Source organism: Oncorhynchus keta, chromosome 24 (genome assembly GCF_023373465.1).
Source record: "Oncorhynchus keta strain PuntledgeMale-10-30-2019 chromosome 24, Oket_V2, whole genome shotgun sequence".
Taxonomy (NCBI): domain Eukaryota; kingdom Metazoa; phylum Chordata; class Actinopteri; order Salmoniformes; family Salmonidae; genus Oncorhynchus; species Oncorhynchus keta.
The window spans coordinates 7,743,930-7,760,873 of NC_068444.1; the positions used below are offsets into that span (position 1 = coordinate 7,743,930).

At 42.0% G+C, this 16,944-nt stretch overlaps 1 protein-coding gene across 1 annotated transcript in view; it reads right to left on the reverse strand.

Moving 5' to 3' along the window:
- Positions 1 to 419: 419 nt before the first annotated feature.
- LOC127911310 (S-antigen protein-like) overlaps positions 420 to 16,944 on the reverse strand; it is an 82,028-nt gene continuing 65,503 nt past the window's right edge. The window contains exon 2 of the mRNA XM_052477527.1: positions 420 to 442. Coding sequence (XP_052333487.1) covers positions 420 to 442 — 23 coding nt within the window. The remainder of the gene's footprint in view (positions 443 to 16,944) is intronic.

A 16,944-nucleotide genomic window follows, 5' to 3' on the forward strand; every position in this document is an offset into this window, starting at 1 on the left:
CTCTTTTTTTGTAAGACATTGTTGATGTCTGTGATGGCTACACTGGCACTGTGAATCACACCACTGTCTCACTGCATTCTGAATCACACCACTGCATCACTGCATACTGAATCACACCACTAGCTCTCTGCATACTGAATCACACCACTAGCTCTCTGCATACTGAATCACACCACTAGCTCTCTGCATACTGAATCACACCACAGGCTCACTGCACACTGAATCACACCACAGGCTCACTGCATACTGAATCACACCACTAGCTCACTGCACACTGAATCACACCACTAGCTCACTACATACTGAATCACACCACCAGCTCACTGCACACTGAATCACACCACTAGCTCACTGCATACTGAATCACACCACTAGCTCACTGCACATTGAATCACACCACTAGCTCACTGCATACTGAATCACACCACAGGCTCACTGCAAACTGAAACACACCACGAGCTCACTGAATACTGAATCACACCACAGGCTCACTGCAAACTGAAACACACCACTAGCTCACTGAATACTGAATCACACCACTAGCTCACTGAATACTGAATCACACCACTAGCTCACTGCATACTGAATCACACCACTAGGTCACATGCACACTGAATCACACCACAGGCTCACTGCACACTGAATCACACCACTAGCTCACTGCATACTGAATCACACCACTAGCTCACTGCATACTGAATCACACCACTAGCTCACTGCATACTGAATCACACCACTAGCTCACTGCATACTGAATCACACCACTAGCTCACTGCATACTGAATCACACCACTTGCTCACTGCACACTGAATCACATCACTAGCTCACTGCATACTGAATCACACCACTAGCTCACTGCACACTGAATCACACCACTAGCTCACTGCATACTGAATCACACCACTAGCTCACTGCACACTGAATCACACCACTAGCTCACTGCATACTGAATCACACCACTAGCTCACTGCATACTGAATCACACCACAGGCTCACTGCATACTGATTCACACCACTAGCTCACTGCACACTGAATCACACCACTAGCTCACTGCATACGCTAGCTCTCTGCATACTGAATCACACTGGGGACATTTTAGTCCTTTTGGGATGAACTGTCCCTGTCAATGAGACCCAAGGAGTTGTCAGTTGCTTTACTGGTTTTTCTCTGTAGATTGTGGAAACACAACGCCAGTTCCATCATTGCTCATTAGTGGTGATTACTGATTAATGAGCTGTTATTATTAGCAGCGTAATGATGATTATGATAGGTAGGTGTTTGTTCTACGCCCTGTTGAAAGTGCCATCTGTACACAAAGCACGCAACCCAAATGGCACACTACTTTTGGAACAAGGGGGCATAGGGCTTTGGTCAACAGTAGTGCACTATATACAGAATAGTGTGTCACCTGCATAGAAATAGAGACATTAAGGGGAACTACTAGGTAGTCATTTGATTGATATTTCGTACTTGATTTATTCAGTTAATGGTTCATGTAACACTTCTCATTGTGAGGTATGGAAATGGTCATTCCATAGAAGGGTGGTATTGTTTTGGGCTGTTTCAGGGATAGGAGGCAGTAGGAGGGATATGAGGCAGTTGGAGGGATATGAGGCAGTAGGAGGGATATGAGGCAGTAGGTACTTCCGGGTTGGAGCGAGCGGTCGCATTCGCACTTCGCTCTGCAGGTTGTATAACTTTTTCATTACATTTCATTATAGTACAACGGTTGATTTGTCTAATCTTAGCAATTCTTCTTAGCTAGCTACATAGCCGTCCTTGTATCAGAGATAATTGCATAATTATCGTATTTCGTCGCCCTAACGTAGCCTTCACTGCTATTCGCCCAGGAGCTAGCAAACGCTAGCTAACGCACACAGATTAGCATCACTGTAGTGCTATTCACTCAACTGAACGACTTGATTAGTTTAGTGTTAGCTAGCTACATAGCTGTCTTTGTTTCCAAGATAATTGTGTAGTTTAGTGCATGTAGTCTTGGAGTGATTATCTTAATTCACTGAGGTTCGCTAGCCAGCTATTTGTCGTCCTTAACGTAGGAGACTCTGCTAGCTAGCCAACAGCTAACAGCTAACAGCTAGCCAACGTCACCACACGTCTTCTGATTCGAATTCAATCACCGGTCAGGTAGTATCACATTTTCATTTCATTTCATTACAGTACAACGGTTTGATTTGTTTGATCGTAGCTAGCTACTTAGCTAGCTACATAGCCGTCTCTGTTTCAAACATAATTGTGTAGTCTAGAGCGATTTCCTAGGTTAGCTAGCCAGCTATTGTCGTTCTTTTAACGCAACGTAACGTAAACAACACTGCTAGCTAGCCAGCTAGCCCCCGAATAGTAGCACTGTAGAAACTATTACACTCAACGGAACGACTTGATTAGTGTAGTGTCAACAACGCAGCTACTGCCAGCTAGCCTACTTTAGCAGTACTGTATCATTTTAATCATTTTAGTCAATAAGATTCTTGCTACGTAAGCTTAACTTTCTGAACATTCGAGACGTGTAGTCCACTTGTCATTCCAATCTCCTTGCATTAGCGTAGCCTTTTCTGTAGCCTGTCAACTATGTGTCTGTCTATCCCTGTTCTCTCCTCTCTGCACAGACCATACAAACGCTCCACACCGCGTGGCCGCGGCCACCCTAATCTGGTGGTCCCAGCGCGTACGACCCACGTGGAGTTCCAGGTCTCCGGTAGCCTCTGGAACTGCCGATCTGCGGCCAACAAGGCAGAGTTCATCTCAGCCTATGCCTCCCTCCAGTCCCTTGACTTCTTGGCACTGACGGAAACATGGATCACCACAGATAACACTGCTACTCCTACTGCTCTCTCCTCGTCCGCCCACGTGTTCTCGCACAACCCGAGAGCTTCTGGTCAGCGGGGTGGTGGCACCGGGATCCTCATCTCTCCCAAGTGGTCTTTCTCTCTTTCTCCCCTTACCCATCTGTCTATCGCCTCCTTTGAATTCCATGCTGTCACAGTTACCAGCCCTTTCAAGCTTAACATCCTTATCATTTATCGCCCTCCAGGTTCCTCGGAGAGTTCATCAATGAGCTTGATGCCTTGATAAGCTCCTTTCCTGAGGGCTCACCACCTCTCACAGTTCTGGGCGACTTTAACCTCCCCACGTCTACCTTTGACTCATTCCTCTCTGCCTCCTTCTTTCCACTCCTCTCCTCTTTTGACCTCACCCTCTCACCTTCCCCCTACTCACAAGGCAGGCAATACGCTTGACCTCATCTTTACTAGATGCTGTTCTTCCACTAACCTCATTGCAACTCCCTCCAAGTCTCCGACCACTACCTTGTATCCTTTTCCCTCTCGCTCTCATCCAACACTTCCCACACTGCCCCTACTCGGATGGTATCGCGCCGTCCCAACCTTCGCTCTCTCTCCCCGCTACTCTCTCCTCTTCCATCCTATCATCTCTTCCCTCTGCTCAAACTTTCTCCAACCTATCTCCTGATTCTGCCTCCTCAACCCTCCTCTCCTCCCTTACTGCATCCTTTGACTCTCTATGTCCCCTATCCTCCAGGCCGGCTCGGTCCTCCCCTCCAGCTCCGTGGCTCGACGACTCATTGCGAGCTCACAGAACAGGGCTCCGGGCAGCCGAGCGGAAATGGAGGAAAACTCGCCTCCCTGCGGACCTGGCATCCTTTCACTCCCTCCTCTCTACATTTTCCTCCTCTGTCTCTGCTGCTAAAGCCACTTTCTACCATTCTAAATTCCAAGCATCTGCCTCTAACCCTAGGAAGCTCTTTGCCACCTTCTCCTCCCTCCTGAATCCCCCCTCCTCCCTCTCTGCAGATGACTTCGTCAACCATTTTGAAAAGAAGGTCGACGACATCCGATCCTCGTTTGCTAAGTCAAACGACACCGCTGGTTCTGCTCACACTGCCCTACCCTATGCTCTGACCTCTTTCTCCCCTCTCTCTCCAGATGAAATCTCGCGTCTTGTGACGGCCGGCCGCCCAACCTGCCCGCTTGACCCTATCCCCTCCTCTCTTCTCCAGACCATTTCCGGAGACCTTCTCCCTTACCTCACCTCGCTCATCAACTCATCCCTGACCGCTGGCTACGTCCCTCCCGTCTTCAAGTGAGCGAGAGTTGCACCCCTTCTGAAAAAACCTACACTTGATCCCTCCGATGTCAACAACTACAGACCAGTATCCCTTCTCTCTTTTCTCTCCAAAACTCTTGAGCGTGCCGTCCTTGGCCAGCTCTACCGCTATCTCTCTCAGAATGACCTTCTTGATCCAAATCAGTCAGGTTTCAAGACTAGTCATTCAACTGAGACTGCTCTTCTCTGTATCACGGAGGCGCTCCGCACTGCTAAAGCTAACTCTCTCTCCTCTGCTCTCATCCTTCTAGACCTATCGGCTGCCTTCGATACTGTGAACCATCAGATCCTCCTCTCCACCCTCTCCGAGTTGGGCATCTCCGGCGCGGCCCACGCTTGGATTGCGTCCTACCTGACAGGTCGCTCCTACCAGGTGGCGTGGCGAGAATCTGTCTCCTCACCACGCGCTCTCACCACTGGTGTCCCCCAGGGCTCTGTTCTAGGCCCTCTCTTATTCTCGCTATACACCAAGTCACTTGGCTCTGTCATAACCTCACATGGTCTCTCCTATCATTGCTATGCAGACGACACACAATTAATCTTCTCCTTTCCCCCTTCTGATGACCAGGTGGCGAATCGCATCTCTGCATGTCTGGCAGACATATCAGTGTGGATGACGGATCACCACCTCAAGCTGAACCTCAGCAAGACGGAGCTCCTCTTCCTCCCGGGGAAGGACTGCCCGTTCCATGATCTCGCCATCACGGTTGACAACTCCATTGTGTCCTCCTCCCAGAGCGCTAAGAACCTTGGCGTGATCCTGGACAACACCCTGTCGTTCTCAACTAACATCAAGGCGGTGTCCCGTTCCTGTAGGTTCATGCTCTACAACATCCGCAGAGTACGACCCTGCCTCACACAGGAAGCGGCGCAGGTCCTAATCCAGGCACTTGTCATCTCCCGTCTTGATTACTGCAACTCGCTGTTGGCTGGGCTCCCTGCCTGTGCCATTAAACCCCTACAACTCATCCAGAACGCCGCAGCCCGTCTGGTGTTCAACCTTCCCAAGTTCTCTCACGTCACCCCGCTCCTCCGCTCTCTCCACTGGCTTCCAGTTGAAGCTCGCATCCGCTACAAGACCATGGTGCTTGCCTACGGAGCTGTGAGGGGAACGGCACCTCAGTACCTCCAGGCTCTGATCAGGCCCTACACCCAAACAAGGGCACTGCGTTCATCCACCTCTGGCCTGCTCGCCTCCCTACCACTGAGGAAGTACAGTTCCCGCTCAGCCCAGTCAAAACTGTTCGCTGCTCTGGCCCCCAATGGTGGAACAAACTCCCTCACGACGCCAGGACAGCGGAGTCAATCACCACCTTCCGGAGACACCTGAAACCCCACCTCTTCAAGGAATACCTAGGATAGGGTAAGTAAGGGTAAGTAATCCTTCTCACCCCCCTTCTCCCCCTTAAAAGATTTAGATGCAAGTGGCTGTTCCACTGGATGTCATAAGGTGTATGCACCAATTTGTAAGTCGCTCTGGATAAGAGCGTCTGCTAAATGACTTAAATGTAAATGTAAAATATGAGGCAGTTGGAGGGATATGAGACAGTAGGAGGGATATGAGGCAGTAGGAGGGATATGAGGCAGTTGGAGGGATATGAGGCAGTAGGAGGGATATGAGGCAGTAGGAGGGATATGAGGCAGTAGGAGGGATATGAGGCAGTAGGAGGGATATGAGGCAGTAGGAGGGATATGAGGCAGTAGGAGGGATAGGAGGCAGTAGGAGGGATAGGAGGCAGTAGGAGGGATAGGAGGCAGTAGGAGGGATATGAGGCAGTAGGAGGGATATGAGGCAGTAGGAGGGATATGAGGCAGTAGGAGGGATATGAGGCAGTAGGAGGGATAGGAGGCAGTAGGAGGGATAGGAGGCAGTAGGAGGGATAGGAGGCAGTAGGAGGGATAGGAGGCAGTAGGAGGGATAGGAGGCAGTAGGAGGCAGTAGGAGGGATAGGAGGCAGTAGGAGGGATAGGAGGCAGTAGGAGGGATAGGAGGCAGTAGGAGGGATAGGAGGCAGTAGGAGGGATAGGAGGCAGTAGGAGGGATAGGAGGCAGTAGGAGGGATAGGAGGCAGTAGGAGAGATAGGAGGCAGTAGGAGGGATAGGAGGCAGTAGGAGGGATAGGAGGCAGTAGGAGAGATAGGAGGCAGTAGGAGGGATAGGAGGCAGTAGGAGGGATAGGAGGCAGTAGGAGGGATAGGAGGCAGTAGGAGGGATATGAGGCAGTAGGAGGGATAGGAGGCAGTAGGAGGGATAGGAGGCAGTAGGAGAGATAGGAGGCAGGTGGAGGGATATGAGACAGTAGGAAGGATAGGAGGCAGTAGGAGGGATATTTTTATTTTTATTTTTATTTCACCTTTATTTAACCAGGTAGGCTAGTTGAGAACAAGTTCTCATTTGCAACTGCGACCTGGCCAAGATAAAGCATAGCAGTGTGAACAGACAACACAGAGTTACATATGGAGTAAACAATTAACAAGTCAATAACACAGTAGAAAAAATGGGCAGTCTATATACAATGTGTGCAAAAGGCATGAGGAGGTAGGCGAATAATACAATTTTGCAGATTAACACTGGAGTGATAAATGATCAGATGGGCATGTACAGGTAGAGATATTGGTGTGCAAAAGAGCAGAAAAGTAAATAAATAAAAACAGTATAAAAACAGTATGGGAATGAGGTAGGTGAAAAAGGGTGAGCTATTTACCTATAGACTATGTACAGCTGCAGCGATCGGTTAGCTGCTCGGATAGCTGATGTTTGAAGTTGGTGAGGGAGATAAAAGTCTCCAACTTCAGCGATTTTGCAATTCGTTCCAGTCACAGGCAGCAGAGTACTGGAACGAAAGGCGGCCAAATGAGGTGTTGGCTTTAGGGATGATCAGTGAGATACACCTGCTGGAGCGCGTGCTACGGATGGGTTTTGCCATCGTGACCAGTGAACTGAGATAAGGCGGAGCTTTACCTAGCATGGACTTGTAGATGACCTGGAGCCAGTGGGTCTGGCGACGAATATGTAGTGAGGGCCAGCCGACTAGAGCATACAAGTCGCAGTGGTGGGTGGTATAAGGTGCTTTAGTGACAAAACGGATGGCACTGTGATAGACTGCATCCAGTTTGCTGAGTAGAGTGTTGGAAGCCATTTTGTAGATGACATCGCCGAAGTCGAGGATCGGTAGGATAGTCAGTTTTACTAGGGTAAGCTTGGCAGCGTGAGTGAAGGAGGCTTTGTTGCGGAATAGAAAGCCGACTCTGGATTTGATTTTTGATTGGAGATGTTTGATGTGAGTCTGGAAGGAGAGTTTGCAGTCTAGCCAGACACCTAGGTACTTATAGATGTCCACATATTCAAGGTTGGAACCATCCAGGGTGGTGATGCTAGTCGGGCATGCGGGTGCAGGCAGCGATCGGTTGAAAAGCATGCATTTGGTTTTACTCGCGTTTAAGAGCAGTTGGAGGCCACGGAAGGAGTGCTGTATGGCATTGAAGCTCGTTTGGAGGTTAGATAGCACAGTGTCCAATGAGGCAGTAGGAGGGATAGGAGGCAGTAGGAGGGATATGAGGCAGTAGGAGGGATAGGAGGCAGTAGGAGGGATAGGAGGCAGTATGAGGTGTATAACATGTGTGAGAGAGAGAGAGAAATAGAAAGAGCGAAATGGAGGGATACACAGACACAGAGAGACAGAGATGAACCGACAGAGAAAGAGAGGGATGGTAGAAGTCTGGTAATGGGTGAACAGGTGTGTGTGTGTGTGAACACAGCTGGAATGGGGGAGTGATGGGGGTGAGAGAGGACCATTGGTAATTATTTGTAATGCACCTGCATCACTTAAAGTGGTGCCACAAACACCATTCCAATCCAGGCTGGGGAAAAAAATATTTTGGGGTTTAGGGTTTATACTGTGGAAAACACAAGGGTATTTTACATTGGTACAGTTCTGTCAAATCAAATGCCCCATTTCTCTGAAGGTTTTCTGTAAGACACAAACAGGGGTTTACATTCCAAATAGCACCCTAATTCCCTACATAGTGCACTACTTTAGACCAGAACTTGATTGTCCCTGGTTAAAAGTAGTGCACTATAAATGGAATAGGGTTTCATTTGGAACTGAGCCAGAGACTGGCCACAGAGAGCCTGTGAATTCAGAGGAGGGTTTGGAAGCACATTAAAGTTGTAGAGAAATTGGGTTGTGTTTAATGTGTCTTTAAAGCTGTCCAACAAGCCAAACAGATGAGTCATGCCAGGATGATAGATGGACATGAGGTTCCATTCACTGCTATGGCACACACGCACACGCACACGCACACACACACACACACACGCACATGCACACGCACACGCGCACACACACACACGCACACACACACATACACACACACACACGCACACATACACAGCCTGGTCTATTGACTGCTATAGCAACACTGTATGAGAGTTAAATGACAATTTAATGACCTTGCTATGTCATAGATTAATAACTTACTATATCAGAAGTCTGAAACAGGTGTCCCGAGTGGTGCAGTGGTCTAAAGGCAAAGTGTGAGCTGTGCCACTAGAGATTCTGGGTTAGAGTCCAGGCTCTGTCGTAGCCGGCTGCGACTGGGAGCCCCGTGGGGAGGCACACAACTGACCCAGAGTCGTCCGGCTTAGGGGAGGGTTTCGCCAACAGGGATGTCCTTGTCCCATCACGCACTAGCGACTGCTGTGGCGGTGCCGGGCGCAGTGCACGCTGACACGGTCGCCAGGTGTATGGAGTGTTTCCTCCCACACATTGGTGCGGCTGGCTTCCGGGTTAAGTGGGCACTGTGTCAAGAAGCAGTGTGGCTTGGTTGGGTTGTGTTTTCGGAAGGACGCACGGCTCTCGACCTTCTCCTCTCCCGAGTCCGTACGGCAGTTTCAGCGATGAGACAAGACTGTAACTACCAAATGGATATCGAGAAAAAGGGGTAAAAAAAGAAAAGTCTGAAACTATCTCGGTTCGCTGGCACAGAGGATAGTTTTCTGTTGTTGTGTGTGAGTGCGTGTCTATAAACAAACCCTTTTGTTCAGGAGTTTGGAAAAATGCCTCAGGAAAAAAAAGAGAGTAGTGATTGAAGCAAAGACAGTTGGTTTTATCCTCGATGTGACACGAGAGCTGGAGCGCACATTTAAAAAAAAAAAAAAAAAAATGTTTTTTTATCAACTTCCTTTTTTCTCCTCTTCTCAACACTGTCGTCATGACTACTGTCACTGTTGACGGCTTTGAACAGAATCTCTTCCCTGGTTGCATCCAGAAAAGGCACTCTAATTCTCTATATATTTCATTAGTTTTGACCAGGACCTATAGAAGTGCACTATGTAGGGAATAGGGTGCCAGTCGTAACTTAACCTCTATCTGAAGTCTGTATCGGGGAGGATTTCAGACGTTCATGTTATTTTATTTTGTCATTAATTGTCCCTGCTTGCCTTGTTTTTTTTGTTGTGCTCCGTCTACACAGCCATTCCAAAGACTGGCACTGCCGAATGTTCTCTTCTCAATTGATCCATTCAGAAAATTCTCACGAAAAAATCATTCTTCCCCTCCTTAAAAAGCACAAAACAGATACCATGTCAAAGACAAACAACCGGACAAATGTTTTTTATATTTTCCATTTTGATTTGCTTGTAATAAACATTTCAATGTTTGTTTTCATTGACATGAGAGCTTATCATGCTCTACTCTACTCTACTCTACTCTACTCTACTCTACTCTACTCTACTCTACTCTAATATTTTCTACTCTACTCTAATATGTTCTACTCTACTCTAATATACTCTACTCGAATACATTCTACTCTGCTCTAATATGTTCTTCTCTACTCTACTCTACTCTAACCTACTCTACTCTACTCTAATATGTTCTACTCTACTCTAATATATTCAACTCTACACTACTCTAATCTACTCTAATATGTTGTACTCTACTCTACTCGAATATGTTCTACTCTAATATGTTCTACTCTACTATAATCTACTCTACTGTAATCTACTCTACTTAAATATGTTCTACTCTACTCTAATATGTTCTACTCTGCTCTAATCTACTCTACTTTAATATGTTCTACTCTGCTCTTCTCTAAAATGTTCTAATCTACTCTACTATAATCTAATATGTTCTACTCTACTCTAATATATTCAACTCTACACTACTCTAATCTATTCTACTCTACTCTAATATGTTCTACTCTAATATGTTCTACTCTACTCTAATATGTTCTACTCTACTCTATGTTCTACTCTGCTCTAATCTACTCTGCTCGAATCTACTCTACTCTAATATGTACTACTCTACTCTAATATATTCAACTCTACACTACTCTAATCTATTCCACTCTACTCTAAAATGTTCTAATCTACTCTACTATAATCTAATATGTTCTACTCTACTCTTCTCTACCCGACTCTACTCTAATATGTTCTACTCTACTCTACTATGCTCTACTCTACTGTACTCTAATATGTTCTACTCTACTCTACTCTAGCAAGTTCTACTCTACACTAATCTACTCTAATTTGTTATACTCTACACTACACTACTCTAATATGTTATACTCTACACTACTCTACTCTACTCGACTACAATATGTTCTACTCTGCTATACTCTAATATGTTCTACTCTACACTACTCTACTCTACTCTTCTCTAATATGTTCTACTCTACTCTATGTTCTACTCTGCTCTAATCTACTCTGCTCGAATCTACTCTACTCTAATATGTACTACTCTACTCTAATATATTCAACTCTACACTACTCTAATCTATTCCACTCTACTCTAAAATGTTCTAATCTACTCTACTATAATCTAATATGTTCTACTCTACTCTTCTCTACCCGACTCTACTCTAATATGTTCTACTCTACTCTACTATGCTCTACTCTACTGTACTCTAATATGTTCTACTCTACTCTACCAAGTTCTACTCTACACTACTCTACTCTAATTTGTTATACTCTACACTACACTACTCTAATATGTTATACTCTACACTACTCTACTCTACTCGACTACAATATGTTCTACTCTGCTATACTCTAATATGTTCTACTCTACACTACTCTACTCTACTCTTCTCTAATATGTTCTACTCTACTCTACTCTAAAATGTTCTACACTACGCTACTCTCATATGTTCTACGCTACTCTACTCTAATATGTTCTACTCTATTCTACTCTACTCTAATATGTTCTACTCTAATATGTTATACTCTACTCCACTCTAATATGTTCTGCTCTACTCTACTCTACTCTACTCTACTCTAATATCTTCTACTCTTCTCTACTCTACTCTAATATGTTCTACCTTACTCTAATATGTTCCACTCCACTCTACTTTACTCTACTCTAAAATGTTCTACTCTACTCACTCTAATATGTTTTCCCTCGATTATGAATATGTTCTCCCTCTAATATGAATATGTTCTCCCTCTAATATGAATATGTTCACCCTAATATGTTCTACATCTAATATTTTCTCCCTCTAATATGAATATGTTCTCCTTCTAATACTGTAAAATGTTCTACTCTACTCCCTCTAATATGTTCTCCCTCTAATATGTTCTCCCTCTAATATTAATATGTTCTCCCTCTAATATGTTCTCCCTCTAATATGTTCTCCCTCTAATATGTTCTCCCTCTAATATGTTCTCCCTCTAATATGTTCTCCATCTAATATGTTCTCCCTCTAATATGAATATGTTCTCCCTCTAATATGAATATGTTCTCCCTCTAATATGAATATGTTCTCCCTCTAATATGAATATGTTCTCCCTCTAATATTAATATGTTCTCCCTCTAATATGTTCTCCCTCTAATATGAATATGTTCTCCCTCTAATATGAATATGTTCTCCCTCTAATATGAATATGTTCTCCCTCTAATATGTTCTCCCTCTAATATGAATATGTTCTCCCTCTAATATGAATATGTTCTCCCTCTAATATGAATATGTTCTCCCTCTAATATGAATATGTTCTCCCTCTAATATGAATATGTTCTCCCTCTAATATGTTCTCCCTCTAATATGAATATGTTCTTCCTCTAATATGAATATGTTCTCCCTCTAATATGAATATGTTCTCCCTCTAATATGAATATGTTCTCCCTCTAATATGTTCTCCCTCTAATATGTTCTCCCTCTAATATGTTCTCCCTCTAATATGTTATCCCTCTAATATGTTATCCCTCTAATATGAATATGTTCTCCCTCTAATATGAATATGTTCTCCCTCTAATATGTTGTCCCTCTAATATGAATATGTTCTCCCTCTAATATGAATATGTTCTCCCTCTAATATGTTCTCCCTCTAATATGTTCTCCAACTAATATGAATATGTTCTCCCTCTAATATGTTCTCCAACTAATATGTTCTCCCTCTAATATGAATATGTTCTCCCTCTAATATGAATATGTTCTCCCTCTAATATGTTCTCCCTCTAATATGTTCTCCCTCTAATATGTTCTCCCTCTAATATGAATATGTTCTCCCTCTAATATGAATATGTTCTCCCTCTAATATGAATATGTTCTCCCTCTAATATGTTCTCCCTCTAATATGTTCTCCCTCTAATATGTTCTCCCTCTAATATGTTCTCCCTCTAATATGAATATGTTCTCCCTCTAATATGTTCTCCCTCTAATATGAATATGTTCTCCCTCTAATATGAATATGTTCTCCCTCTAATATGAATATGTTCTCCCTCTAATACGTTCTCCCTCTAATTTGAATATGTTCTCCCTCTAATATGTTCTCCCTCTAATATGTTCTCCCTCTAATATGTTCTCCAACTAATATGTTCTCCCTCTAATATGAATATGTTCTCCCTCTAATATGAATATGTTCTCCCTCTAATATGTTCTCCCTCTAATATGTTCTCCCTCTAATATGAATATGTTCTCCCTCTAATATGAATATGTTCTCCCTCTAATATGAATATGTTCTCCCTCTAATATGAATATGTTCTCCCTCTAATATGAATATGTTCTCCCTCTAATATGAATATGTTCTCCCTCTAATATGTTCTCCCTCTAATATGTTCTCCCTCTAATATGTTCTCCCTCTAATATGAATATGTTCTCCTCTAATATGAATATGTTCTCCCTCTAATATGAATATGTTCTCCCTCTAATATGTTCTCCCTCTAATATGTTCTCCCTCTAATATGAATATGTTCTCCTCTAATATGAATATGTTCTCCCTCTAATATGAATATGTTCTCCCTCTAATATGAATATGTTCTCCCTCTAATATGAATATGTTCTCCCTCTAATATGTTCTCCCTCTAATATGTTCTCCCTCTAATATGAATATGTTCTCCCTCTAATATGAATATGTTCTCCCTCTAATATGAATATGTTCTCCCTCTAATATGAATATGTTCTCCCTCTAATATGAATATGTTCTCCCTCTAATATGTTCTCCCTCTAATATGTTCTCCCTCTAATATGTTCTCCCTCTAATATGAATATGTTCTCCCTCTAATATGAATATGTTCTCCCTCTAATATGAATATGTTCTCCCTCTAATATGAATATGTTCTCCCTCTAATATGAATATGTTCTCCCTCTAATATGAATATGTTCTCCCTCTAATATGAATATGTTCTCCCTCTAATATGAATATGTTCTCCCTCTAATATGAATATGTTCTCCCTCTAATATGAATATGTTCTCCTCTAATATGAATATGTTCTCCCTCTAATATGAATATGTTCTCCCTCTAATATGAATATGTTCTCCCTCTAATATGAATATGTTCTCCCTCTAATATGAATATGTTCTCCCTCTAATATGTTTCTCCCTCTAATATGAATATGTTCTCCTCTAATATGATGAATATAATTCTCCCTCTAATATGTTCTCCCTCTAATATGTTCTCTTCCTCTAATATGAATATGTTCTCCCTCTAATATGTTCTCCCTCTAATATGTTCTCCCTCTAATATGTTCTCCCTCTAATATGTTCTCCCTCTAATATGTTCTCCCTCTAATATGAATATGTTCTTCCTCTAATATGAATATGTTCTCCCTCTAATATGAATATGTTCTCCCTCTAATATGAATATGTTCTCCCTCTAATATGAATATGTTCTCCCTCTAATATGAATATGTTCTCCCTCTAATATGTTCTCCCTCTAATATGAATATGTTCTCCCTCTAATATGAATATGTTCTCCCTCTAATATGTTCTCCAACTAATATGTTCTCCCTCTAATATGAATATGTTCTCCCTCTAATATGAATATGTTCTCCCTCTAATATGAATATGTTCTCCCTCTAATATGTTCTCCCTCTAATATGTTCTCCCTCTAATATGAATATGTTCTCCCTCTAATATGAATATGTTCTCCCTCTAATATGAATATGTTCTCCCTCTAATATGTTCTCCCTCTAATATGTTCTCCCTCTAATATGTTCTCCCTCTAATATGTTCTCCCTCTAATATGTTCTCCCTCTAATATGAATATGTTCTCCCTCTAATATGAATATGTTCTCCCTCTAATATGAATATGTTCTCCCTCTAATATGAATATGTTCTCCCTCTAATATGAATATGTTCTCCCTCTAATATGTTCTCCTCTGAATATGTTCTCCCTCTAATATGTTCTCCCTCTAATATGTTCTCCCTCTAATATGTTCTCCCTCTAATATGTTCTCCTCTAATCTGAATATGTTCTCCTCTAATATGAATATGTTCTCCCTCTAATATGAATATGTTCTCCCTCTGAATATGTTCTCCCTCTAATATGTTCTCCTCTAATATGAATATGTTCTCCCTCTAATATGAATATGTTCTCCCTCTAATATGAATATGTTCTCCCTCTAATATAATATAATAATATGTTCTCCCTCTAATATAATATGTTCTCCCTCTAATATGTTCTCCTCTAATATGAATATTCCCCCTCTAATATGAATATGTTCTCCCTCTAATATGAATATGTTCTCCCTCTAATATGAATATGTTCTCCCTCTAATATGAATATGTTCTTCCTCTAATATGAATATGTTCTCCCTCTAATATGAATATGTTCTCCCTCTAATATGAATATGTTCTCCCTCTAATATGAATATGTTCTCCCTCTAATATGAATATGTTCTCCCTCTAATATGAATATGTTCTCCCTCTAATATGTTTCTCCCTCTAATATGAATATGTTCTTCCTCTAATATGAATATGTTCTTCCGCTAATATGAATATGTTCTCCCTCTAATATGAATATGTTCTCCCTCTAATATGAATATGTTCTCCCTCTAATATGTTCTCCCTCTAATATGTTCTCCCTCTAATATGTTCTCCCTCTAATATGAATATGTTCTCCCTCTAATATGAATATGTTCTCCCTCTAATATGAATATGTTCTCCCTCTAATATGAATATGTTCTCCCTCTAATATGAATATGTTCTCCCTCTATCTAATATGTTCTCCTCTAATATGTTCTCCCTCTAATATGTTCTCCCTCTAATATATGTTCTCCTGAATATGTTCTCCCTCTAATATATGTTCTCCCTCTAATATGTTCTCCTCCCTCTAATATGAATATGTTCTCCCTCTAATATGAATATGTTCTCCCTCTAATATGAATATGTTCTCCCTCTAATATAATATGTTCTCCCTCTAATATGTTCTCCCTCTAATATGTTCTCCCTCTAATATGTTCTCCCTCTAATATGAATATGTTCTCCCTCTAATATGAATATGTTCTCCCTCCTCTAATATGTTCTCCCTCTAATATGAATATGTTCTCCCTCTAATAATATGTTCTCCCTCTAATATGTTCTCCCTCTAATATGTTCTCCCTCTAATATGTTCTCCCTCTAATATGTTCTCCTCTAATAATGTTTCTCCTCTAATATGAATATGTTCTCCCTCTAATATGTTCTCCTCTAATATGAATATGTTCTCCCTCTAATATGAATATGTTCTCCCTCTAAATATGTTCTCCCTCTAATATGTTCTCCCTCTAATATGTTCTCCCTCTAATATGAATATGTTCTCCCTCCCTAATATGTTCTCCCTCTAATATGTTCTCCCTCTAATATGTTCTCCTCTAATATGAATATGTTATGAATATGTTCTCCCTCTAATATAATATGTTCTCCCTCTAATATGAATATGTTCTCCTCTAATATGAATATTCTCCCTCTAATATGTTCTCCCTCTAATATGAATATGTTCTCCCTCTAATATGAATATGTTCTAATATGAATATGTTCCTCTAATAATATGTTCTCCCTCTAATATGAATATGTTTCTCCTCTAATATGAATATGTTCTCCTCTAATATGAATATGTTCTCCTCTAATATGAATATGTTCTCCCTCTAATATGAATATGTTCTTCCTCTAATATGAATATGTTCTCCCTCTAATATGAATATGTTCTCCCTCTAATATGAATATGTTCTCCCTCTAATATGAATATGTTCTCCCTCTAATATGAATATGTTCTCCCTCTAATATGAATATGTTCTCCCTCTAATATGAATATGTTCTCCCTCTAATATGAATATGTTCTCCCTCTAATATGAATATGTTCTCCCTCTAATATGAATATGTTCTCCCTCTAATATAATATGTTCTCCCTCTAATATGAATATGTTCTCCCTCTAATATGTTCTCCCTCTAATATGTTCTCCCTCTAATATGTTCTCCCTCTAATATGTTCTCCTATGAATATGTTCTCCCTCTAATATGAATATGTTCTCCCTCTAATATGAATATGTTCTCCCTCTAATATGAATATGTTCTCCCTCTAATATGAATATGTTCTCCCTCTAATATG